This window comes from Denticeps clupeoides, chromosome 19 (assembly GCF_900700375.1).
Source record: "Denticeps clupeoides chromosome 19, fDenClu1.1, whole genome shotgun sequence".
In the NCBI taxonomy this organism is placed as follows: Eukaryota; Metazoa; Chordata; class Actinopteri; order Clupeiformes; family Denticipitidae; genus Denticeps; species Denticeps clupeoides.
In genome coordinates this window covers 11521786-11546604 of record NC_041725.1, presented here as the reverse complement: position 1 = coordinate 11546604, position 24819 = coordinate 11521786, and the positions used below count along the sequence as shown (strand labels likewise).

General features: G+C 43.7%; 3 protein-coding genes across 16 annotated transcripts in view; all 3 read left to right on the top strand.

Moving 5' to 3' along the window:
• Positions 1 to 10299, top strand: part of frya (furry homolog a (Drosophila)) — a 44202-nt gene extending 33903 nt beyond the window's left edge. For 6 of the 11 annotated variants that reach the window (XM_028961317.1, XM_028961309.1, XM_028961308.1 and 3 more), the window contains 16 exons: positions 401 to 580; positions 1385 to 1546; positions 1793 to 1867; positions 2268 to 2438; positions 2638 to 2646; positions 4306 to 4506; positions 4898 to 5041; positions 5748 to 5914; positions 6027 to 6252; positions 6464 to 6613; positions 6754 to 6852; positions 6942 to 7025; positions 8047 to 8064; positions 8380 to 8490; positions 8574 to 8764; positions 8849 to 10299. In XM_028961317.1, coding sequence (XP_028817150.1) covers positions 401 to 580; positions 1385 to 1546; positions 1793 to 1867; positions 2268 to 2438; positions 2638 to 2646; positions 4306 to 4506; positions 4898 to 5041; positions 5748 to 5914; positions 6027 to 6252; positions 6464 to 6613; positions 6754 to 6852; positions 6942 to 7025; positions 8047 to 8064; positions 8380 to 8490; positions 8574 to 8764; positions 8849 to 9107 — 2247 coding nt within the window. In that variant the 3' untranslated portion in view covers positions 9108 to 10299. The remainder of the gene's footprint in view (positions 1 to 400; positions 581 to 1384; positions 1547 to 1792; positions 1868 to 2267; positions 2439 to 2637; positions 2647 to 4305; positions 4507 to 4897; positions 5042 to 5747; positions 5915 to 6026; positions 6253 to 6463; positions 6614 to 6753; positions 6853 to 6941; positions 7026 to 8046; positions 8065 to 8379; positions 8491 to 8573; positions 8765 to 8848) is intronic. The other 5 variants (XM_028961310.1, XM_028961315.1, XM_028961316.1 and 2 more) reach the window with 4 other exon arrangements.
• A 311-nt stretch (positions 10300 to 10610) lies between these two features.
• brca2 (BRCA2 DNA repair associated) lies at positions 10611 to 21365 on the top strand. Of its 3 annotated transcripts, none has more exons than XM_028962976.1 (27): positions 10611 to 10803; positions 10949 to 11020; positions 11101 to 11343; positions 11448 to 11487; positions 11601 to 11623; positions 11709 to 11737; positions 11829 to 11940; positions 12038 to 12093; positions 12189 to 12279; positions 12374 to 13036; positions 13132 to 16116; positions 16207 to 16305; positions 16389 to 16458; positions 16529 to 16914; positions 16996 to 17177; positions 17280 to 17467; positions 17545 to 17715; positions 17840 to 18185; positions 18263 to 18418; positions 18516 to 18663; positions 18735 to 18847; positions 19128 to 19329; positions 19405 to 19571; positions 19867 to 20005; positions 20157 to 20410; positions 20488 to 20619; positions 20717 to 21365. In XM_028962976.1, the coding sequence occupies exons 2-27, from the start codon at positions 10987 to 10989 to the stop codon at positions 21086 to 21088; spliced, it is 7401 nt and encodes a 2466-aa protein (XP_028818809.1). In that variant the 5' UTR covers positions 10611 to 10803; positions 10949 to 10986; the 3' UTR covers positions 21089 to 21365. The 3 variants fall into 3 exon arrangements, with proteins under 3 accessions (XP_028818809.1, XP_028818808.1, XP_028818807.1); XM_028962975.1 differs by having other exon boundaries at positions 11577 to 11623; positions 12386 to 13036; XM_028962974.1 differs by having other exon boundaries at positions 11577 to 11623.
• A 206-nt stretch (positions 21366 to 21571) lies between these two features.
• On the top strand, positions 21572 to 24723 carry LOC114769227 (NEDD4-binding protein 2-like 2). Of its 2 annotated transcripts, XM_028962059.1 has the most exons (6): positions 21572 to 21679; positions 21876 to 22888; positions 22991 to 23115; positions 24020 to 24108; positions 24225 to 24301; positions 24441 to 24723. In XM_028962059.1, exons 2-6 carry the CDS (start codon positions 21876 to 21878, stop codon positions 24598 to 24600), a joined length of 1464 nt encoding a protein of 487 aa, XP_028817892.1. In that variant the 5' UTR covers positions 21572 to 21679; the 3' UTR covers positions 24601 to 24723. The 2 variants fall into 2 exon arrangements, with proteins under 2 accessions (XP_028817892.1, XP_028817890.1); XM_028962057.1 differs by having other exon boundaries at positions 21575 to 22888.
• The last annotated feature ends 96 nt before the right edge of the window (positions 24724 to 24819 follow it).

Genomic DNA, 24819 nt, shown 5'->3' with positions numbered 1-24819 from the left:
TTATTTGAAGGCTCTTCCATGATAGACCTAAATAGCCCTTAAATAGCCTTAGATACTGCCCTTGAATTAAACTAAAATGAACTACTTCTGTAAAAGGTTGTGCAAATGCCAGAATCTTTATTACTTCTGGCTGTTTTTCTACTCCTCAACCCCTTGTTCTGGAAGAGAGCACATATTCGCGTCCTTGCAGTAAATTCAAAGGCACACCCAAAAGAGGACTGTATAAACAGTCTGCCTGCTTGGCTGCTGGCCATATCCCTCTGTTCTCTCTGCAATGTGGGCAGCCTGGCCTCAGAGTAAGTGCCTCCTTTTGACTGGCTGAAGGTGGTATGTCAGTCCACATTAAATAGTGCAAGTCTCTGTGTGTTTATGTGTGTTTGCGTGTGTGTGTGAATTTCAGACCGTACACTGGAAGGAAGCCTTGAACATCCTGAAGCTAGTTGTGTCTCGCTCTGCCAGCCTGGTCTTGCCGTCTCACCAACAGGGCCACCTCTCCCACCTGGATACGCATCGAGTGTGGGACAGCTGCTCTAAGGCCCTGCCAGGGAAAACACTGGATTTCCACTTTGACATCTCGGAGGTAAGAGCTCTGTTATCACCCTGCTGCATTCTTTTCATTTGCTGTAGGGAACTTTGTTTTGTCTTTTTACTATTTCATTTCGTATTTGGTCCAGTTTTCATGCATTTTAGCAGCATTGGTTTTATCCAAGTAGGTTTTTGTGAGCCGGTTGCACTTTCCTTTAAGAAGGAAAAGATTTTGCTTTCTCTTTATCGCCAATATTTTTCTTACAACCTCAAACAGTGAACACTGGCTAAAACAATAAGGCTGCGCTAAATTCCATAGCCATACTGGGTGGTGGACGTGTGGGAAAAAAACAGTGAGCTATTTGTGTGGTTTATGAATTCCAGGAAATGATGTCAGGCCGTCTACATCCCACCCTCCCCTTTGTATCTTGACCAGTGAGAGTTCAGGGGGTAGAGACGACAAAACAGCAGCCGTCTTGCAGCTTCTTGGAAAGCATGAGCGCGCAGTTCTTGTCAGATACCTTCATGTTATTTTTAGACTGGGCTTGTTTCCATGAACAGGAAGAATTTGTGCAATTTCACTGCAGGTGGATTTAATAAAAGCTGGCCTGACAGCCCGTTCCTCGCTAGCTCTTGTCTATGAAGACAAGCCCCTGATGGGAAAACTCTTACAGCCACCCAGCAGCTGATGAAAAATAGATGAAGCTTTCAAACCATTAGCCTCAGCCTGACAACACAGCTGGCTTAAACATGAAAAGTTACGGGACACTGCTGAAAACGTTGGCCTGTGGATGCCGTTTGTACCTCTGCTGCAAATTACTCATGCTTGGTGGATGTTCCCATGTGTTCCTACCGACAGACCCCAGTGATCGGCAGACGATACGATGACCTGCATGGCTCCCCAGGGCGGGATGGGAAGAGCAGAACGATCGCTGTGACATGCAGTTCCTCTACTTCCTCAGGCTCCACCTCCAACAACGTGCTGGTGCCTGTCAGCTGGAAGAGGCCACAGTCATCACAAGTGAGTCCAGGATAAGAGCAGTTCCATTACTGATTCCAGAATGTCTTGGTCTCCGTAGGGCTTTGTACAGTGTGTATTTTTAGCTGTGAGACACTAAGCAGACACTGAGTGCCACAGCTCTTATTGAGTCTGGATTGTGTAGCATTCATTCTCCATTGTAGACTAGATACATTAATATGACAGCATATTAATGTTGAACATTCTGTTGAAGCCCTGCTCATGAATCTGAACTGTCCCTCTTTGCAGAAGAGAACGCGAGAGAAGCTTGTGAATGTATTATCTTTGTGTGGACAAGAGGTTGGACTCACAAAAAACCCTTCCGTAAGTAAAGCATTACTTCCTAACTTGATATTGACTGTAATCAGTACAATTATCATCCAAAGGGATTTCGTGGAAGCCCAGACTGTATTAAAATCATAAAGACATTGAATATAGTAACATGTTTACTGTTGAGGTGGTGCATACAATTAAAGATATTTAGCAGTGATATGTCATTTTTTACCATCAACAGAAGCTGTGAAACTAGTTTATAAAATGTTGATTTAAAAAAGAGTTTTGTCCAAAAGTATTTATTACACTACAAAGTATACACTAAAGTATTTCATAATTATCGTTTATTAAGTGCTATTTATGTTCTATACATTTTATGGAAAATATTTCTGTTCATCATGATGACATGATTGTCTCAGGGTAATACATGTTTGACATTCTAAAATCTCAGGTGATCTTCTCCTCTTGTGGGGAGCTGGACCTCATAGAGCACCAGCCAAGCTTAGTCCCATCAGAGGACGGCACACGAGACCTGGACAACATGGACGACACCACCTCTGAGCAACAGTTCCGTGTTTTCCGGGATTTTGACTTTCTGGATGTGGAGCTGGAGGATGGAGAGGTGAGAATTTTGTTCAGAATATCTCTGAGGATATTAATGCAAAAAGCATTGTTCACTTAGTTTCTAAGCAAGAAGGCCCTTATGAGCCACTGTAAAACTACTTAAGAAATCTCAATTTCATGACTTCTGTTTCTGGTCTGCCTGTGTCACTCCTCTTGTAATGTGCTTTCCCTTCTTTGTTTTTGTCTGTGCCACCTAGGAGCTACAGGTGAGTCCAGCAATTTTGCAGTGTTAATGCGCCTATACAGTGAAGAGAACTGTAGTGTAGCTGCAAAAAGTGATAACTGTACGCATGCTCACATTTGTTTGGTTGAATCCTAGTCTTTGCTATCATTTTTATCACACCATGATGCTCAGAGGGTATACTTTCTCTTTAGTGTAACTCACACCTCTGTGAGTTCAAATCCAGGCTCTGGCTTTGTGAGTGCAGAGTTTGCATGCCTTCCCCACCATCCAAAGGCATGCACACTGGGTATTGGTGACTCTAAATTGCCCATAGGTGTTGGTGTGCGGGTGAATGGTATGTGTGCCCCACGGCATATAGGCCGATAAGGTGGCTGGATAGTGAGTGAGTGAATATGTAAGTGAGTAGATTATCAATATCAAAGTACTTACCCTCTGACACCTCAGTAGTGTTCTTAGTTTGATACTCAGTGACTCAAATAGTACAGATTTTTTTCAGCACATCTTAATTATGCTGCTTCAAAGCAGAGAGACCGTTTTGTAGTACCATTTGCATTTCATTCAACAGAAGCTGAACATATTACACCCTGATTACTGCATGCACGTTTTCTTATGTGTAGCATGTGTGTTGGGCTAAACAACAGGAGCTTTTATTCATCCTATTTTCTCTAATGATATTATTTCTGGATCAGTACATAAGAAATATTTTTTCCATGATATTGATATACGTGATCATGAGACAATAAATCATACATCCATCCAGCCATCATGACAAAATCTCACGATAATGGGTTAAATAAAGTAAAAAATTAAATTAAACAAGAAGCACATTTTTCTCTTATTTTTCTAAATTATCATAACAATATTTATAATTTAAACATCTGGAAATTGAAATGTAAAATTAACAGTAAAATCGGTAAAAGTATTTATTAGATACTTGTTTTAAGCCAGACACCACAGGAAATTGTTTGTTTGAAATTTTGCTGTGGAGCCTAGGAGGAATGTGAAAGTAGACAGATCAAGGTCCGGCTTCCTTTCATGATTAAAAGGACATTTGGCTCTGAAAATAAAAACAGACCCAGGCCTTTGTGATTTAATTATTGCTTATCAATATATTTTTAGACTGAGTCTACATTCTCTTACCATTTCTGAATTCAAGCCATACCAAAGCAATATCATTTCTTAGTTATAATTTTTTTAAACAAATTGAAGGGTCCCTTGTTTGTGGTTTTTTGTTAACCTTTCATCACATCATTCTCATTTGCTTAATGAATTTAAAGTCCCTTTCCTTGTCAACTACATACTGTATAAGAATTCAAATTACTGTTATCACAAGGATAATTACACAATGAAGTGCTTAATAGTCATGTGTATTGTATTTATGCAACTTCAGTCCATTTTTTAATCCATGGTAAGGCATTGCAATTTTGCTATTAATTCTTCAGCTTTCAAAAACTCATTCAAAACATTTTTCCTCTAAATTACCATCAGTTCATTTCATCAGTTCCACAATCCTCCTAGCTATGGTGTTTTAACATTTTTGTTTTGTAAAACTGGCTTTGGTTTAGACAGCATGAAGTGCTTGAGTTGACAAATGGTCACCTTGACCTTCAGTGCATGTGTGAGGGAGGAGCTGGGTGCGGTACCCAGTGCCAGGCAGTTCAAGGTTGTGTTCTCCTCACAGGGTGAGACAGTGGATAGCTTTAACTGGGGAGCCCGGAGACGCTCCATGGACACGCTGGACAAGTGCGACCTCCAGCCTTTGGAGGACAGCAAGCTGTCAAGCAGCACACCCAGCCTGAGCAAGATCACGAACGAAGACTCGGATGAGTCGTCTGAAGAAGACTCTCTCACAGTCAGTCAGATCCTCTCGCACTCACGTCTTGTAAGTCTGCAGCAGTCACGGGTTTCCCAGTAAAAAATACAAATGTTCTGCTTTTTATTAGTACAGACAAATTCAGAAAATCCAAGCCTTAATCTTGAGTGTTCAGCTTGAGCACAGAGAATAAATACTGCCACCTTAATGCTGATTCCTAGCTTTCACACCGTTTTGCTGCTTCTCCAGAACAGTTTCCTGATTGTTAAAATCATTAATCAGCATAAACTCACGGCAGCAAACATGCAGCACTGCACTACTATTTTAAAAGCAGCCTCCTGAATGCTTTTCATTAGGCGGTCCGCGCTGGCTCTGTAGACTGCATGTCTAATTGCTTCTAATTATTATTTGAGAGTAGGCTGGACTGATTGGGAGGGTGTGTGTATGTGTTTTGTTGCAGACTGTCAATCTCTCTCCCACCGAGGAGCTCACTAACATGGACTCGTTGTCCACATCCTTTGACACAACCTCGGCAGAGCTGCCCTGCTTGCACAGCCGAACGCCCAGCTTCGAGCTCTCACAGCCTGGAGACTCGAACCAGCGGGTGAATATGGGGTTCCAGGTGTCACGCATATGGGGACGCGCTTATTCCTGTCGCAATGCAGTATTCGAATTCTTCACCAGTGCTGCAAAATAGAATTGTCTTTAATTTCTCTCCTGTCCTGTCCTGTCCTGCCCTGTCCTGTGCTGAGTATGTTGGGCTGGTGTTGGGTTGATTGTTGATTGCTATTAACAAAATGATGCTGCTTCAAACTTTTCCTGATAGCATATACTGATGGATAAATGCATGACTTTTACACCAAGACTTTTTCCATTGAGAAATCTCTGTTTTTCATTTGAAACCTAACTTAAATTACTTCTGTGACTTCTATGGGATGGTTGATGCTGGGGTATTTCATACAAGCAATATGTAGAAACTCTTCTTGGGTGGCAGGGACAACAGCATGCAAGCTATGAGAACACAAAACACTAAAGAATCTCTACATATTGCTACTTTAAAGAAAACTTCAAATTGACCAAATTTAATCACTTGAAAAAAATCAAGGACAAAAGTATTATCTAAAGTAACCTGCACATGGACTGTCTTTGTTCGTTGAAAAGGTCAGTGTATTACGTTTGGTTTTTCATGGTAAATGTTAGACGTGATTTTGAATGTGCTGATGAATTATTGGATCCTGCAGCTCAGAAGATATCAGAAGTTAAGTCTCCACTCACTCTAAAATGAGACATTTCCCTTCCTCTTCTCACAGACTGAAATGTCAGCAGATGATGAAGAGAACATAATCCATGAGGAAGACATCTCTTTGTCTGTTAGTGAGTTGCCACCCGTGTTTGACAGCAGTGACAGTTTTGCTCTGGACTTGGTTCCAACTGAGGATGACGGGGGGCTGGACTTCATGCCTAACTGTCTTCCCAGGTTTGTGTGGTTAATTTATGTGACAAACAAATTTTGTTGCATATTTTCATTTATTACAATTTTGAATTAATGTTTTCCGTATACAAAACCACTTAAAATGTTTTGGTTGCAGTTTTGTGGGTCACTCCAGCCCTATGGACGAGGACAGAGAGGAATTGTTGGAGTCGCGCACCTCTCCACCGCCGTCTCCCTTCTTCTCAGCCATCCTGGCTGCATTTCAGCCAGCCGCATGCGATGATGCTGAGGAGGCCTGGCGTAGCCACATCAACCAGCTGGTTTCTGACTCAGATGGATCCTGTGCCGTCTACACCTTCCATGTGTTCGCCTCACTCTTTCAGGTAAAGCATTTAAAGCATTTAAAGCATTTTAAAGCATTTAAAGCATTTTAAAGCAAGTTGAACATAAACAGTACCCTTTCATGTAGACATAAAGATTTGTCTACAAAGTGGTTAATGATGCTGCATAGTACAATTATTTACTGAATTATTAGGTTGCTGAATTATTTGGTAACCTGTAACGTGTGTATTTTTTCATTTGATAATTCTACAGAGTATTCAGAGCAAGTTCTGCTCTTTAACCTGTGATGCTGCTGGTTACCTTGGGGACAGTCTACGTGGGATTGGGTCTAAGTTTGTGAAGTCTTCACAGATGCTGACATCCTGCTCTGAATGTCCCACACTGTTCATAGATGCAGATACAGTGAGTATCTTAAATACAACAACATAATATGTACATAAATACGCAACAGTCTGCTTACATAAAATGAGTTTGGTTGATTGGTTGATTCTGGTCACATTAGAGATATTAAATAGGATCAATGTTTGTTTGCCTTTATGCAGATAATTTCTTATGGCCTCCTGGAAAAGATGAAGTTCAGCGTCTTGGAGCTGCAAGAGTACCTTGACACTTACAACAACAAAAAGGAAGCAGCCATATCTGTATGTCATGAATAAACTGTCCCGCAGTGTCCATGCCGATGTTTCTCTGTCATTTTGTAAAACACGTCATTCTCTGTCTTTTCCCCCAGTGGCTGCGTAGCTGCAAGGCCACCTTCCCACGAGACTCTGGGGATGGAGTCATCATCTGCCAGCCAGTAGAGAATGAGGAAAAGGTATGAAATCCTCTCGCTGCTTGAGTAGGCCCTTGATCAAACCACTAAATGATCCTTACCCTATATTTCTAGAGTAGCAGTGAGAGACGATGTTGCATCAGTGCATGCTTCACTCCTTTAGATGCTAAGCTAACTGACTAATATTGACTAATTTTTGTGCCCACGTTAAAAGTAACGCACATACAAAAACTTAGTGTTGGTTGTGGGGTCAGTGTAATACCACACATCTTTGTGTTCATTTGTGAGTGAAACTGATGTTATTATTTATTAGTTATTTCAGATTCCATTTCAATTGCTCTTTTACAATTTCTGCCTCTTTCGATTACTCTGTGGTAGCTCTGTGAGTGAAATACTTTCATACTTCTAAACTATCTCTTCAACCTTCAAGCTTTGGGCCTGTGTCTCAGCATTTTTTTTTTTTGCCACACATTGACCTTCTCATTCCAGTGTTCAATGTGACCTCCGAACTCTGCTGGGTTATTAGATTTACGCTATTGATTTTAAATCAACCTAGCGAAGTCAACAAACTCCTTTACTCCCTTCATTTCTTTCCTGATAGTCAGGCAACAAGAATCTCGCCTGTAATTCAAGTTTACGGATAATAGCACAAGGCCATTAGCCATTAGCATGACTGAGAAGAAATAAGGAGAAATAAAATGCTGCAGCATCCTAGATTACCTGCGCTGCAGTTCGGCGAGGTGCAAAATAAAACTTGCCATAGAACAGACCACCTGACTTGTGTTCTTGCTTTAACAAAGGACTGTAAAGGAAACAAGGAAAAAGGAGGAAATGACGTCTTTTGACATCCCAGCAGAGTGACTGCATTATTAAAAATTAAAAAAGCAATGCTGTCCTGCTGCCTGGCTCATGACACACTTCACCGTCCTGCATGCATTAATTAAACAAATCATCGCTAAGACTGATCTAGAATGGCTTGCTAACGGGTGCATGCTTTCCATTGGTTTTTCAAAGTTCTCTTCCTCTCACTTCTCTCTTGTCTTGTGAAATGCCTGCTCTGTAGCAAATGGAATCTCTTGCAGTAAGTCAAAAATGGCTAAATCCTTCTATATCTTAGATTTTAAAATAACGTCAAGAAGGTCTCATGAACTTTATTTTTAAATTTATGATGAGGCTCAAAATGTACATATTGAGCTCTTTAATGGTTACAAACATACATCACTACTTAAGCATGTATACGTAAATAGCATGTTATTTACATTCCTTGCCTAATTTGCATAATCATGGCATTGTGTCATCTGTTAACAAAGAGCAGTATTATGATAAATCACTGAAGGGTACCCAGTGAAGGTCATATTCTCAGTTTGTTTAAATGTATTTGTATGTTCTTTTCCAGCAACTGGAGCTGTGTCAGCGACTGTACAAACTCCACTTTCAGTTGCTGCTACTTTTTCAGTCTTACTGTAAGCTGATTGGTCAGGTCCATGCAATAAGCTCTGTGCCTGAGGTAAGTGAATATAGACAATAGTAAAGTATACTTTTAATTTACTTGATTTCTGCTCAATTTGACTGTTTTTGCCTCGCTCTCAGCTGTTGAACATGTCAAAAGAACTGAGTGATCTGAAGAACAGCTTAAGGACAGCATCAAGGTCAAAAGCTGGCGAGGAGAGTCCCTCTTCAGAGCCTACCTTCAGCTCCTCTGAGGCTGCTGTGCAGGCTATCCTGGAGAGTCTGAAGAACAACGAGTTCTCTACAGCCATTTGCTACATACGGGAGTGCAGGTCAGAGGGCTGCAGACTCTAATGTTGCTGCAATTTGTTTTGATATGCAATATGCTAATGATTGTGGTGTTTTATGGCATACAGGGAAATGTGGCCCAGTGACATCTTTGGCAGTTCCTCTGAGGATGAGGTCCAGACGTTACTCAACATCTACTTCCGGCACCAGACTCTTGGCCAGACGGGAACTTTTGCCTTGGTGGGCTCCAATAAAGACCTGTCAGAAATCTGCGTCAAGTTAATGGAACTCAATGGCGAGATACGGGATATGATCCGGAGAGCCAAGGGTTACAGGGCCATTACAGCCTTCCTCCCAGACTCCAGTGTGTCTGGCATTAGTCTTTGATAGAACTGTTGATAGAACATTCTCTCGCCCTATCCCAGCCCCGGTCTTCTCCTGACCTGGCATGCTGCTGTCCTTGATGCATACTCCTTAAGCTCTTTCAGCAGACCTGGAGGCACCAATCCCTGTCCTGACATAGAGACAGTGTTATCAGAATGTAAATTCCTGTTACTCAATGTTAGGTGAAAGTGAAGTGAACGAAATGTGTCCTCTGCTTTTAACCGTCACCCTTAATGAGCAGTGGGCAGCCATGACAGGCACCCGGGGAGCAGTGTGTGGGGATGGTGCTTTGCTCAGTGGCACCTTGGCGGATCGGGATTCAACTCAGCAACCTTCTGATTACGGGGCCGTTTTCTTAACCGCTAGGCCACCACTGCAACCAAAAGCAATACAGCAGAGATGAATGGAAATGTGAAACTGCAATAGCAATTGACCTTTGGCTTTTATTGCACTAAAATGTAAGGATAACAAGATTAAAGACTTCCATTCATAACAAGGACATACCAAAGTTAAATTAACTCATCTTTCTCAGATGTCTGTTCTATTAAATGTCAAGGGAAAACGTGCAATGGTTCATGCAAGTGAACCTTTACTGTATTGTTGAAAGAATGTTATTGAACCGCAGTGCTTTTGGCTACTTGAAGAACTGAAATCGTAGAGAATATGATGCTGAATTTATATATATATATATATATTCTAGACTACCATCAGTGAAACACTGCAGTGCATTAAGTTATGCATATACACACAGAGCTACTTAAACGTGCTGCAAATGTACCGTCTGAAAGTTCAGGATGACTCACACATTTTTATGTGTATTTCTTGTAATTTTACTGATTTTGCCTCTTACTGTCTTTTTTCTGGCTTGTTATAGATTTATTTATGAAGTCATGCTTTAAAAATTGTTTTATAGAAGGAAAAGAAAGTGTTCCATCTGTTTAATTGCCAAGCATGCAAATACATGTACTTTAAAAAATATTTATGGATATAAAAAGATACACTCTATTTTAAATGAATGTTACAATTGTAAATAGTTTATTGCTGATGCTTATAAGAGTTTATTTTTATGTTGTGCATGTAACATATGCACATAATCCAAATAGGAAATTCTGATATTTTGTAAATAATGTTACTTTTGTGTTCTTTCATTTGTGTTGTTTAAAATGATGTTACAATAAAAATGTATGGACGGCTGTTTACAGTGCATGTATTTAAGTACCACAAAACAGTACATTTGACAATTGTCACACCTACTGTCTTTTCTTGAGAGAACATCCTATGAACTGACATCTATAATATATTATAGTCATGTATCTTGAAATAAGTCTGTGTGCATAGCGAGAAAAGAGGGAGAGCGCTCGCTATAAGGGATCTTCCTACATGCAAGACCATCGTGCTTTATGCGCTATTCAGTGGACTGGTAGATATTTGGGATACAGCCTTTCCGCTTCAAGTCCCTCCCTCTTTGCCACTTCAGCCAATGAGCGCTTTTGCCCGCATCACGTGTCTGTCTGGCGGGACGTGTTCAAGGAGGCTCTGGTCACGAAGAACAGAAAAACAAGCACGTTAGCAAGTCAAGGATGGCGGCAATTATTAAATCAGAAACACGCTGACGTCGTTCGAGTGTTCTTTGGTCTGAATATAGGTTATTTATGTGCGTTACGAATGATTTGGCGACATGACACGGTGCTTTCGTAAGGTAAGGTCTGACGTTTGATTCCTTCCCGTGTTGGTCCTTGATAGCAAAACCAACACCATGTTTACTGCTGCCATCGACGGGCACGACAGCTGCACGTTACTTTTTAACACTGTCAAACTTGCTTGTGTGTGAACGGGATTTTCAGTCCAAGAAGAAGCAGCAGATTGCCGAGAAATTGTCGACATGTTTGAAGAGTTCGTGCAGGACGTTGAAGACGGTATGAGGTCTCAGCCGCGATAATGTTGGCAGTACATGGCTAGTGTTTTTTTTAATGGAGTTCTTCACCCTGTCCTCCAGAACTGGGGCCATTGAATCCTGACTGGTTTGAGGAGCTCACCGCCAAAGCTGCTGAAGATAATGGGTGTGATGGGAACGAAGAAGACCACGGCACCGGAGCACCCTGTGCACAAGGAATCCACTCGGAACCGTTACTGGGAAGGCCAACGCCGGACAGCCAGATGTTTTCTACACCTAAAATCTTCAGGAGACAGACAGACGATAACTTGCACCAAGTCCAACAGACTTCTCCTTCTCAAACAGGTTCATCTAGCCTCATTTCTGACAAATTTCAATTTTCCCCGAATTAATGTGCTATCATGCCTAAATATTTAAAACCTATTTAATTATTATTATTTTTTTATCAGAAAAGTCACCATGGACGGACTCCAGCCCATGTTTTATCAGGTTTGACAAAGAAGGGTACAGGAGTCTTTAATGCAAATTTAACTGTACGTTAAAAACATATTGTAATGTGATGCTTTTTTTAAATGCAGCGACCCGTTTTGTGACCTCTGCAGACCACAGGCAAAGAAGGGTCATGGTAAGGTATCTCTTTCTGTGGCTTTTTTTCTTTTTTTTTTTTTTAAATATATATTTTTGATCATTTTGTTGCCTCTTAATTGCAGAACTACCTGACACACCAGCCACCACAATGGTAAAATATATAGAATTGTGTGTGTGTGTATATATTAGTAGAACAGGTTAAATATGCTGGAAAAAATAATAACGTTTTTTTTTTATGCAAGGATCAGTCGGCCAAACGCATTTCTGAAAGTCTTGGTGCAGATATGAATCCCGATATCTCATGGACAAGTTCTCTCAACACACCATCACTGCTGTCACCTACTGTACTTTTGTGTAAGTACCAGTCAATGTTTTTTATAGTTGACTCTTCAGACTATTAAAATTTCAGACTAAATTTTTGTGTTTAATATTGTATTGAAAAAAAAAATAGGCAAAAAAGTGGAACAGACTCATCCAGCCAGTATAACCTCAGAGAAGCATGTTATTGTGAGTGACATTCAATGCTACTGTTATATTTTTTTATTCTTTATTCATTAATGGCCAGAACTGAATATATCATTAACATGAGTCTTGCTCTCTAGTTTGTACGCCGCCTTTTCCCATCCGTTTTAATGGACAGTGAAAGCAAAACTGAATCAAGACAAAACGACAGATCTACTGTGAAACATGATGGTAAGAGTGTTTCCCCCCCCCCCCCCCCATTTAATAACAAGGTCAGTGCATATTACGAATAGTATGAATTTTTTATATTTCTCACTTGAATCAGAAACGTATGTAGGTGGTCTGGGAGGAGAGACTGAATGCCCTCTAAATGTCTCATTTGAAGAGATCAGGGGTGGATGGAAGCAGAAGGTACCGGCTGCCATTGAAGACGGAGAAGTCCGTAACACGGTGGAAAATGTCCTAGATGGGGCAGAGGATGTGCTTTCTTTCTTATTCAGTAACAGCAATTCCACGCTGAGAAGAGTGAGAAGCAGAGAGAGGATAAAGAGACGGAATCCACCCACTCCACCTGCAACCAGTGAAAGTCAGACAGACTTAGATGCAGCTGCTGAGGATATCCATGGTGACACTACTGTCCCTTCAAAAACCAAAAGCCCTCTGAGAGCTAAAGACTGTGGGATGACCCAGTGGTCTCCGTTAAGTATTTCTCAGATTTCAGACTCTTATGTGGGTCAGATGTCACTGAAAGAGTCTGTCCTTCTGAATGGGGTCACTGTAGAACCTACGAATGTAGGACAGAGCATGAGCTTCAGCCATGATGGACAGAAAACTTGTCCAAACACCAAACCAGAGCATATTCTCATGTCACAGGAGAGCTCACTTGCACTGTCTCTCTCCAAGAAACCAAGGAAGTTTGTGTATTCTTTACAAAAGGCTCATCCTACCAGAGAGACAGTATGTGACAACCCATCAGCTTCAACCCCTGGTAAGATTTTCCCTTATCTTTCTTAATTGGTCCAAGTGAACACGGTACATGAACCTTGTGTTGCATAATTACTCTTAAATGTTTAATCTTGGCAGAAAATAGAAAATTGCCTCACAAGAGCACACCTCTTTCAAAAGGAGTGGAACACGCTGCAGTTTCTACGGAAAAAAAAAGTAGAGAGCAAGGAGGTACATCTCAGACAGTCCCATCGCAGTACCTGAGTAGGGACCATGATGTGGACATGACGCAGCTTTGCAGGGCGTTTGCTGAAGACTTCAGCCAGGAGTCCATCTTAAAGAGGTCACTCAAAAGTTGTGAAGCTGCTGAGGATCGCGTATGTGGTGCTGTATCAAAACAGAACAAAAAAGTGGCATATGAGGCCAAAAACTGCACCATTAAAAAGGAACTTGACCTTCATAATGCTGGAAAGGGAGAGCTGACAAGTCTGCCCGAAGCAGTCGACGCAGGAGGCAAGACTGAAACGCCTAACCTTGCATCAGCTGCTTTATCTCATATCTACAGTACATCAGGATCACGCACTTTTTCAAACGGTGGCAAAGCTCCTGAGGTTCAGTCCCATTCTGGGTTTAAAACCGCAAGTGACAAGATCATACCTGTGCCCCGGGAGGCAGTGACGAGGGCGAGAGCTTCGTTAGATGAGTACGTTGGCGGCAGTGCGGTCATAGAGACTCGTGGTAAGAATGACGTAAGCAAGACTCTGGAACCAACAGAACGGAACTCGGATTGTCAGACTGACGGAATTCCAGAAAGAAAGAACAAAACCACACCTGAGGGAGTGTCCTCATCACATTCGCCGTACGGGTGTGCTTTTAAGACCGCTTCCAATAGGAAAATTACCCTGTCCTCTGTTCACATTCAGAAGGCAAAAGAGATGTTTAAGGACCTGGAAAATGAGGACCATGTGTCACCATCTCGCTCACCGTCTTTTCTTAAACAAGACCTTGAACCCCCTTGCACCCTGACTGCGTCGCAGAGGGCAGATGTCACAGAGCTCTGCAGCCTCTTAGAAGAAGCTGGCAGCCAATTTGATTTCACGCAAGCCAAGAATGCGAAGTTTAGTTCAGAGAGCCAAGACGAATGGGACCCTGAATTTCTAGCCGACATCAATTTTGACGACAGTTTTAGTTCCAACGTCGAGAAGCGGAGCCAAGTCAAGATGAACACTGCAGACAAACACATGTCTCTTTCAGACCACACCAGTGAAAGAGATAAAAGCTCTGATGGCTGCAGTTCATCCAGATGTTTGAGGGATACCGGGGACGCCACAAAATCTGTGGGTTTTAAAAGCGCTCCGATGAAAGCAGTACATACTTCAGAGGAAAACGTCATGAAAGCAAGAGACATTTTCTCAGATCTGGATGAAAAACACACAGGCGGCGCAGAAACGTTGAACACGAGGAGCGGCGCGGTGATCAAAGGTCGGGAGGCATGCAATGTCCCCGACCACACTGGGTCCCCGATGGACAATTACTGTGTTGAGTTTGAGGCAGGTGGAATACAGCAAGCTCTCTACGACGAAGCTATAAACCCTGGCTTCGGGCCCGAGTCCGTCCAGAGTTGCCATGGCTTCAGCACCGCTGCGGGGAAGAAGATACGCATGTCACAGTCTGCACTTCTAAAAGCCAAACGGCTTCTGGGGGACTGTGACTTTGAAGATGCTGGCCTTGACGACCAGTCCAGAGATAATGAACACATTCGTAGATGTGCCATGGTGACCAGTGCTTCTCAGGAAACCATCGACTCACTTCCTGCACCCCAAACAGATGTTTTAGGGGTCCAAAATGAACGTGGCCTTCTTACAGCAAATGGTAAAAAGTCTACGGGAGGATTACTGGAAGGTTATAGTTGTCGTGACGACAGATTTGTGGGAACCTGTGCAAATAAGTTGGTTCGAGATTCGCGGCTGATCGGTGTTGAGGGATTTAAGACAGCAAGTGGCAAAGGAGTAGCTGTTTCAACAAAAGCCCTCCAGCAAGCCAAGGCTGGTTTCAAAGACTGTGGCGACTTTGGATCAGAACTGAATGTCCAACCAAGTCTTTGTGATCCTGGGATGAGGAGATGCGGTTTCACCACAGCGGGGGGTAAAAGGGTGCTGGTGTCAGAAGAGGCCCTGATGAAAGCAAGGAGCCTGATGAGTGAAGTCGGTGACCATGACTCCATTTGCTCTGGTCCGTTTTTGAGCGGGGGCTTCCCTTCAGCTCAGACGAATCGGAGCAAAGCGAGCGCAAGTGCAAGGTCCAACACAGACGCCTGCAGGAAGCGGGAGGCTTCGTCTGGAGAAAATGGGGAACGAGCTCTGAAAGGGGCAAGTAGCAGTTCTGAAACGGGCCGTGCTGGACAAGGAAAGAGCTGTGGCTTCAGCACTGCGAGCGGAAAGAGGGTGTCCGTATCCGAATCGGCGCTGCAGAAGGCCAGGACTCTTCTGGATGAATGTAGGTTCGACAAAGAACAGAATATGCTCGAGAGAGGATTTGGTTTCTCCACAGCCAGCGCTAAAGAGGTGTTCGTCTCAGAGGAGGCAAAAGGTGTTTTTGATGATTCGGTTGAACCTGATGCCCAGAAAAGCCAGGATCCAAGCAGAAAACATCTGGCCTATAGACCTGAATTGAGCAGTTTTGGATACGGCACAGTGAGTGGGAAAGGTGTCCCTGTATCCAAGGAGGCTTTGCAGAATGCTGTTGACAAGTTTATGGACTGCAGCGATGAACCTCTTCTCAAGATGCCTAAAAATGAGGCTCATGAGAGTGTCAAGCCAGGACTACCATCCAATCAACATGAAGGACCTGGAGCTGTCTTACAAGAGACAAAGAGAGCAAAGACTTTATTTCCATCCGGATCATTTCAAGGTGAATCGTCTCTGAATGACTTTAAAGCTCTTGGTCTGAGTGGGTGCACCATCACCCAACAGAAGTACCTTCAGCAGGAAGCCATGGCATGTACCAAAGCCCTGCTGGAGGATGAAGACCTTCATGAGCTCTGCGAGGTCACGTCTGATGAAAGTCCCATGAACAAGGATGCTGTAATGAAGAGGGGACAAGGGAAATGGATTTTAAGTGACAGTAAGTAGTCTACATGGTATTCACTCTTGGTTGTTGTTTTTTTTTTTCCCCCTCATTGGATTGTTCAGAAACATTCTTGAACTTTGTCAGACCACCCGCCTCTAAAACGACGTCTCCTGGCAGAATTTGACAGGACCACGGATTCTTCAGAAAGACGTGCTCTCAACCCAGCAAAAACCTGTCCCAGTGGTCAGTTGGAATTTGCATAGAATTCAGTCAGATTCATTTCAAATGTACCCGAAGCAAGTAGTTTTTTTTTTTACTTTTATCAGGTGTGATGCAAGACAGGAGAGTCTTCAGGCACAAAGTGCCGCTGCAACCAAACATCACGCACCCGAACAGGTAGGACTGGACTTGAATTCAGCATAAAAAATGTATTTCACATAACGTACTGTTTCCGTCCGACCTGTAGGACTGTGCCGGCACGCGTGATTGATAAATCGCTGTCTGCTGCCCCTGAGGCAAAATCGAGGCCAGGCAAGCCGTCTACGCCACGAATGCCAGTGTTTGTGCCCCCTTTTCACAAGCATTCAAAGACCGGTGCCCAGATGGACCGTCCCAAACAGGAAACGCGGAGAGCGGCCAGTTTATTTGTTCCTCCATTCAAAAAGAATCCAGCTGAGCGTCCATTAAACCAGCGCGACTGTAACTCAAAAACTTGTACGGATGCAAGCTCTTCCTTCCCTGCTGTTAATGACGAGATAGTCCCTCGAACCAGTGAGGGTTCCGAACTGCAGGTTTTGAGCGGCTCGGATGACAAGAGCGTCGTAATGAGTCCTGAGTCTCCCAGACAATCCGGTAGGAATCGGATGAATTCTGAAAATACCTGGCATCACAACTTCCAACCGTACAGGTCATTTTAATAGCTTCTGTTTACAGCTTCTGAGGATGTTGTGCAGCTGGCCAGAGACCTCCAGGACATGCGAATAAGAAAGAAGAACCGACAGACTGTCAGACCTCTACCAGGAAGCCTCTTTCTCGCTAAAACACCTGGGCTGGCCCGGGTGTCATTGTTGGACGCCGTCGGGCATAAGTGCCCGGCCCAGTACACAGAGGAAGATGTATGTAGTGTTATTAGTAAATAGAAGTTTTTCTTTCTCGTTTTAAGGCATTGAAATAGTCTGTACAGGCCGGCCAGTATTTTGAACCTTCTCTGTTTTCAGTTGTATAAGTACGGCGTGCACCGCCACGTTTCCAGAATCACCTCTTCAAATGCTGAGCACTTCCGCTTTCGGTGTGACGACTTCTTCAAAGCCGAGCTGTTTGCCGAGACTGGGTCCATTCAGCTGGCAGATGGAGGCTGGCTGGTCCCGGACGTCAACAAAACTGTGGGCAAAGAAGAATTCTACAGGTACTCTACAGTTTAGAAAGCCGAGCTGGGAAATCAGCCTTCTGTTTAACTCCATCGTGCCACGATTGCCCATTCAGAGCACTGTGTGACACGCCTGGCGTTGACCCTAAGCTGATCAGTGATGTCTGGGTTCACAACCACTACCGCTGGATCGTGTGGAAAAGGGCATCGATGGAAAGAGCCTTTCCCATGGAGATGGGCAGCCTTTGTCTGACTCCAGAGCAGGTGCTCCTGCAGCTCAAGTACAGGTACCAGAGCCATTCGGCATGCAAATGTTTAATGAGATTAATTAATAATTGATAATGATAATAATTTTTTTTAATAATGCATGAATAAATGTGTTTAATTCACTTTTTGCCACTTGTGTGCAAGGTATGATGTGGAGATTGACAACAGTAAGAGACCGGCTCTGAGGAAGATCATGGAGAGAGATGATACCCCGGCCAAGACTCTGGTGCTGTGTGTGTGTGGCATTGTCTCGGAGGGCTGTGGTGTATCAGAACGGAACACTGATCCCAGGACGCAGTCTGCGGCAGGGGTCATCTGGCTCACTGACGGCTGGTACGCTATCAGAGGTCTCCTGGACACGCCCCTTACCGCCGCGCTGAGCAAGGGCCGTCTGCCGGTCGGGGGGAAGTTGGTGATCCACGGAGCAGAGTTGGTGGGGTCTCACGAGGCCTGTTCTCCACTGGAGGCGCCAGATTCCCTAATGCTGAAGGTGATGATACGCATGCAATTATTAAGTCGTGTGGCAATTTTTTAATTTTTTTTTTTTAATGCTGTTTACGTATCCAGATATCAGCAAACGGCACAAGGCATGCCCGGTGGGACAGCAAGCTGGGGTTTTACCGTGACCCCCGCCCTTTCCAACTCCCGCTGTCCACCCTGTATAGTAATGGGGGTCCGGTGGGCTGTGTGGACATCCTCGTGCTAAGAAGCTACCCTACCCAGGTCCATTAGGCCTCCACATGCATGATCTTCCACTCCCTGTGGGTTTGTAGCAGTAAAGTAAAAGAATATATATTTGTTTTTTTTTTCCTTTGAACAGTGGATGGAAAAGACGCCAAACGGGACCTTTATTTTCCGTAACGAACGTGCAGAGGAGAAAGAGGTCAGGAGGCATGAGGATAAAAAGCACAAAGTGATGGAAGTACTTTTTGCGCAGGTTCAGGAGCAGTTTGAGAAAAAAGAAAGCGGTATGTGTAAACTTCTGTAACGTCTGCACCGCTGTTGGGTTTCAGTAGCTCAAGGCAGAGCTGTTTTTCAGGGAAGGCCAAGTCGAGTGGCCCCAGGAGGAGTCTCAGCCGGCGCGAGATTGAAAGCCTGCAGGATGGCGAGGAGCTGCATGAGGCCACGGAGGGCGACCCGGTTAACACCGAGGTACGAATTCAAAGCCAAACGCGTCGTAGCTGCGTGCGTCCCTGGGGTTAGGATCTCATTAAATTTAACGCCCGGATTACGGGTTTTGTTTTGGGTGCACTTCATCAATCTTATTCGAGTCAATCTTATTATTATTACCACAAATAAACTCATTTTATTACTACTGTCGCAGATTATTAAGAAATGTGAATCCAATATGAATAGATTTTTTTGGGGGGGATTTTTCAGTGGGTAGAGGGGAAAGTGTATTAACATTTGAAGGTTATTTATTTTTCTGTAGGCTCGTCTGAGCGAGCAGCAGCTAGCGGCCCTGGCAAACTACCGGCGCTCTCTGGAAGAGAGAAAGCAGGCTCGGCTCCAGGAACTCTTCAGGCAAGCACTGATGGACGCCCAAGATGGTGAAGGCAGCTGCCCCAACAGAGAGGTCAACCCTGTTTGGAAGCTGTGCGTCTGTGACTGTGGAGACGCCCAGAGCAACAGTGGTAAACGTACTGTTCTCGTTGTTGACGTATTCATTTTTTTTTAAACAATAAGAAATATGCATATTTTATCCTCAGTGTACATTTTAAACATATGGCGACCGTCATTGGAGCTGCGCTCACTGCTTAAGGAAGGCAAGAGATACAAAGCCTACCATCTGTCCACGTCGGAGGGCAGGAAACGAGCTGGTAGCGCTGCCCTCCAGCTCAGCACAACCAAAAAGACTCAGTTCCAGCACACACAGGTGCCTACTGTTCACATCTACATGAGATCTGGGATGTGTTGCAGTAAATACATGGCCATATTACGTTGTTTAAAAGTGGTCAGATGCTGCCTGAATATGATGTTAGTGGTCACAGAAATTAAGCATAACGCTTTTTAGGTTTTGCCTTGTTTCACTTCCATAGATAAATATTAATGGGAGGTTATTCTGTATAGGTATAATACGAATTAACAAACAATAAAAGTGATTAATTTAGAGCAACTCTTTATATACCTTGTCCAACCTTAAATGTGTGTTTTATATCGTTTTCTTGTAGGTGCTGCCTGAAAGGCTGCAAGAGCTTTTCACTGCACGAGTGTGTGTGTTATTTAAAGCTTTGCAGAATCCAGCCTTCTGTTCTCCTTGTTCCGAAGTCGATATTGTGGGATGTGTCATTTCCATTGTTGACCAACATGGTACACATTGCTTCTTATCTATACTTTCTACATTAATTTCTTTGGTTGTGACACTTCCTGCCCAGACAATTCCCCACTTTTGGGACTAGTAAAAGACCATCTTATCTTAGAATAACTTAATTTCTGAAAGTGACCCATGCTCTTCACACAGGTCCATCACCAGTGCTGTATCTGGCTGATGAGAAGATGGACTTTGTGTCTGTTCGCTGCTGCAGCACTTTGCCCCACCTTGCTGTTGAGGACATGGTGAAGCCCCAGGTCATGTTGGCTTTAAAGAATGCGCAGATCAGACGGGTCTCAGCACCCATACCGGCACTGTATGCTGGAGACCTCACTCTGTTTTCTGCAAACTCCAAGGACACGCATCTTCAGGAAAGGCTGGCCTATCTGCGGAATTTTGTCCTGGTACTGTCATTTGTTTTTTTTTCTAGTAGCATAAAAGTGTGTGTGTGCATCTGATTTCAATATTAAAAATTCCGCAGCGTCAAGAACACTTCATTAAGACCGCAGAGGAAAAGCTCTTCAGCCTGTTATCCTCAGATGGTTTAAGGTCCATGGTATCACCAAAAACACCTAGTTGGAAAGCAGAACTTAGACCATATGGAAGGCCTGATGTGAGACATTATTTCAAGTAAATAATATATATTGAGCAGTTGTATTAAATAATCAGCATGTTTTATGTGATTTTTTTTTTTTTTTTTTCTATGACAGGTTACACCACAACAGCCAATGCACAACTCTGGTTTCTTGACCCCTCTCATCAAAAGAACACCTCAGTCAGGCAGCACCTCTGAAGGCAAAGACCAAAAAAGCCTGAAGAGAAAGAGAGGTCTAGAGTACCTGTCCCGTATTCCTTCCCCTCCTCCACTCAACCCACTGGGAGCACTGGCCTCTCCACGGATAAATAAGACATTTCATCCACCTAGGAGGTCTGAGCCGGCCTGTTCTACCGCAGCCCCACGCTCTGCTGTCACCCCTCCTGTTCGGGATGAGTGGGTGAACGACGAGGAGCTGGCCATGATTGACACACAGGCTTTGTTGGATGGACTTCGTGAAAAGGACAGGTCTACGACATCCAATTAATGTGTCATTCATAAATGCTGTATATAAATGTAAAGAAGTCGCTTTTATAGTTGCTGTTTATATATATATATATATATGTTACAATGTAGAGAACATTGCTAAAATGTGCATTTGTTTCTTGATTGAAACCTGTTCCAGCCAGTATGCATCAATAAATATTGTAAATGAGCATTTTAAAATTGTAAAAGAGTGGAACTCTTACACCAAGCTACAGGCAAATCAAAGCATTGTAAATGTGAGTTTGTTCCCAAATAAAAATCCTCACCTTTATAATCTAAGGGACCATTTTAAATATTCAGAAATAAATGCATGAATAAAATAATTTTAAGGATTCAGAAAGTTATGCACGTATTCGAGTAATTTGTTTTACTAGTTTTATTAGATTCGGGCCTTTTTTTTTTTTGACGCACCGGCCGTCTACCGACAGTAGGGGGCGATAGTGGTTTTATTTCCCCGTGGTTCGTTTTGGTTTAAGACCGAAGAAGCAGCTCGCAGCGTCGGATCAACGGTGACGTTGTTATGGCCGACATGTGTGTCCCGATCGCTACGAGATTATGGTGATCACATAGCACAGAGGCCTTCTGACCACAAGTAATGTTCCTCTCGCTTTTCGTCTTTGTGCAGAGAATAGATTTTAGAGCACAGAGGTTGGTTGCAGCCGTTACGTAGCACGGCGGCTGGATTTTATAAATCACACTTGCCAAAGCGTGACGGTTAGCCGAGCTTAGCAACATTCGCGCAAGCGGTGCGTGCGTTTTAGTAAATCTGCACAGTTTCCCGTTTCTAGATGCCACATGCTGATGCTGACGCTTCTACTAATCCACGCGACAGTGGACATGTAGAAGAGCCGCCTCTGAAAAGACGGAAACCGTCGGAATCGGAGCAGGATTTGGTCGGTGTACCGTATGCAACGAACACACGCAGCACCTACGGCAAAACACGCGAGTCGGAATGTGCGCTGACCGATCCGGGGTCCGCGGGGGCTGGAAGTGAGGGGCCGAGTCCGGTCGCCACTTCAGAAGGTCCAGGTGGAGATGGTCAGACCAAACACGCTGCACTTAAAGAGATAGGCGTCAGCAGCACGGCCTTCATTGGTCCCCTGTGTAAACCAGATCACATTGAAGATGAGTTGAGCGAGTTTTATAAAGAGCTCGAACGGATTGACGGTGAAGATGGCGTAGACAGTCGCAATGACGATGGGGACAAAAAGCTGGAATCTAGTGAGGACAGGGGACGTGTCGGTAACCAAGAGAGCGGGTCTCGCCATGGACGCCCTTCAGCTGTGGATCAGCGTAGGAACACCGGACACACGAGGCCACGTTTTCAACGTGACTCACAGTGGGGCCCGTATCCTCACCCTGGGGACCATTGGTCCTCTTTTGATGTCCCCTCACACACAAGACCTCACGGGTTTTTCTTTGACAGATATGCAAATTACGTGCCACCTCCTCCCAGGGACACACCTTTTCCCCATCAGTTTGGACCGTGGGACTTCAGTAGGGAAAGGGACATCAGGGACTGGCGACGGCTGGGAGACTACCAGTACCCACCGAGTCATGGCAGCCATAATGAAAACTACTACATGGCGGTAGATGACTTCTACCAGGGCTACTTTGATGGCTACAGAGACCCGTATGATAGTGGTTACGAAAGGCCTCAGCATGGTGGTCAGACGTGCTCTGACTGGAGCCCGAACGCTGAAGCGCCTCAGCATTATCACCGCGAATCAGGATACCGTGACGACTTCCTTTTAATCCTGATGAGAGGAGCTCCTGGGTCTGGGAAGTCGACTTTGGCCACGTGAGTTTGAAGGAGAACCCATTGTCATAGGTTTATACATGTAACTGTGAGCTGTACTAATGAAAAAAATTCTCTATTGCGCCACATCTGGTGCCGTCACAGACAACTGCTGTCCTCCGGTCCCAGCGGGCTGATCCTAAGCACGGACGACTACTTTTTCCGAGAGGACGGCTACCACTATGACCCACGCTTCCTTGGACAGGCCCATGACTGGAATCACAATCGAGGTATTACAATATGGGGCCGAATGGGACAGTGATGAAACATGAGGTCATATTTGCTGATCGCAGTCGTGTTAATTTGTTTGCAAAAGTTTTGAGAATGACATAAATACTGGGGCAGTGGTGACCTAGCGGTTAAGGAAGCGGCCCCATATTCAGGAGGTTGCCGGTTCGAATCCCGATCCGCCGATCCCCGCACACTGCTCCCCGGGCGCCAGCAGAGGACACATTTAGTTGTGTCACCATGTGCTGTGCTGCAGTGTATCACAATGACAATGACTTCACTTCACTTTTTTGCTGCTCCAGTGTTTTTAGATCTTTTTTTTAATCAGTTGTTTCTGTTGTTTATTAAGTATAATTACAAACATTTTAGTATAATATAATTAAATAATACACGTATAATTTAAGGCTTTTATTGACAATTACATCAAGTTCATGCAAAGGGTCAGTATTTGCATTGTTTTTTGAAGACCTCTGCAATTTGCCCTGACATGCTCTCAATCAACTTCTGGGCCAAATCAGAGGAAATGACATTACGCCAGACCTCAGCAGCCCAATCCCTGTACTTTTTACAGAATATCAGTCTGTCCTTGATGTTTTTCTTGGAGAGAAGTGGCTTCCTTGTGGCCCTTCTTGACACCAGGCCATCCTCCATCACCCTCCTTTTTAAAGCCTCCAGTCTGCTATTCTAACTCAGTCAGCATGACAGAATGATCTCCAGCCTTGTGCTCCTCTACACTCTCACTTGTGTTAACGGGAGGATCACTGAAATGATCGCAGCAGGTCCTTTTGTGGCAGGGCTGAAATACAGTGGAAATGGGTTTTTGGATATTAACTTTGTGAAAACCAGTATTATTTTTTGTGTAATTCTCAAAGCTTTTGGCTTTTTACGTGTTTTTTTTTTTTTTAGCACGAGAAGCAATGTGTGAAGGCCGATCCCCTGTTATTATAGACAACACCAACATTCATGCCTGGGAAATGAAGCCCTACGTTGAGACTGTGAGTACAGTATGCCCAACAGACATGGAAAATTCCAAGCTACAGGGAATATTAAAAAGTAGCTGCTGAATGTGCTCATTCGTGAATGTGATTGCTGTATTTTTGCATTTCCCAAGGCTTTAGAAACAGGATATAATGTCTGTTTCTACGAGCCAGAAACTAGCTGGAAGTGTGATCCAATTGAGTTGGAAAGGTAAGATATTTAATTATGCTTGCTGAAACATGTTAGTATATTTACATTTGAGGCATTTGGCGTATAAACTGCATACACATGAGCATGAAATATGAAGGAGGTATGGTTTTGTAATCTCATTCGTACCTTTGCTTATTAGGAGGAACACGCATGGCGTCCCCAGGGACAAAATAGCAAAAATGCTCGAGTGCTTTGAGGCGCCCATGACAGTGGACATTGTGCTGAACTCGTGTAAACCTCCTCACAAGAGCCCGGATCGTCCCCCCAGGCAGCAGGACCCGAGGTGGCAGGATTACTAAAACCGACCAAGACTGAACCACCGACCAGCTTGATAACAATACGTTTACAGTAACACACAATCGTTTGATCTCGCAGGATTTTATTATTGGTTGATTTTTTTTTTTTTTTTTTTCATTAAATAGCATTTTGTATTTTTCTGGATAGATTCTGTATGTGTAAAATGTAAATGTGTATATATCTATTTTTTTCTCTCTCTCTCATGGACAGTGTTTTGACGC

Coding starts and splice junctions, on each gene's coding strand:
- brca2 (XM_028962974.1), top strand. CDS start 10,987: ATGTTTGAAGAGTTCGTGCAGGACGTTGAAGACG. Junction 11,941..12,037: donor GTCACCTACTGTACTTTTGT/GTAAGTACCAGT, acceptor AAAAAAAAATAG/GCAAAAAAGTGGAACAGACT. Junction 18,664..18,734: donor GTTTGAGAAAAAAGAAAGCG/GTATGTGTAAAC, acceptor GCTGTTTTTCAG/GGAAGGCCAAGTCGAGTGGC.
- LOC114769227 (XM_028962059.1), top strand. CDS start 21,876: ATGCCACATGCTGATGCTGACGCTTCTACTAATCCACGCGACAGTGGA. Junction 22,889..22,990: donor GGGAAGTCGACTTTGGCCAC/GTGAGTTTGAAG, acceptor GTGCCGTCACAG/ACAACTGCTGTCCTCCGGTC. Junction 23,116..24,019: donor TGACTGGAATCACAATCGAG/GTATTACAATAT, acceptor TTTTTTTTTTAG/CACGAGAAGCAATGTGTGAA.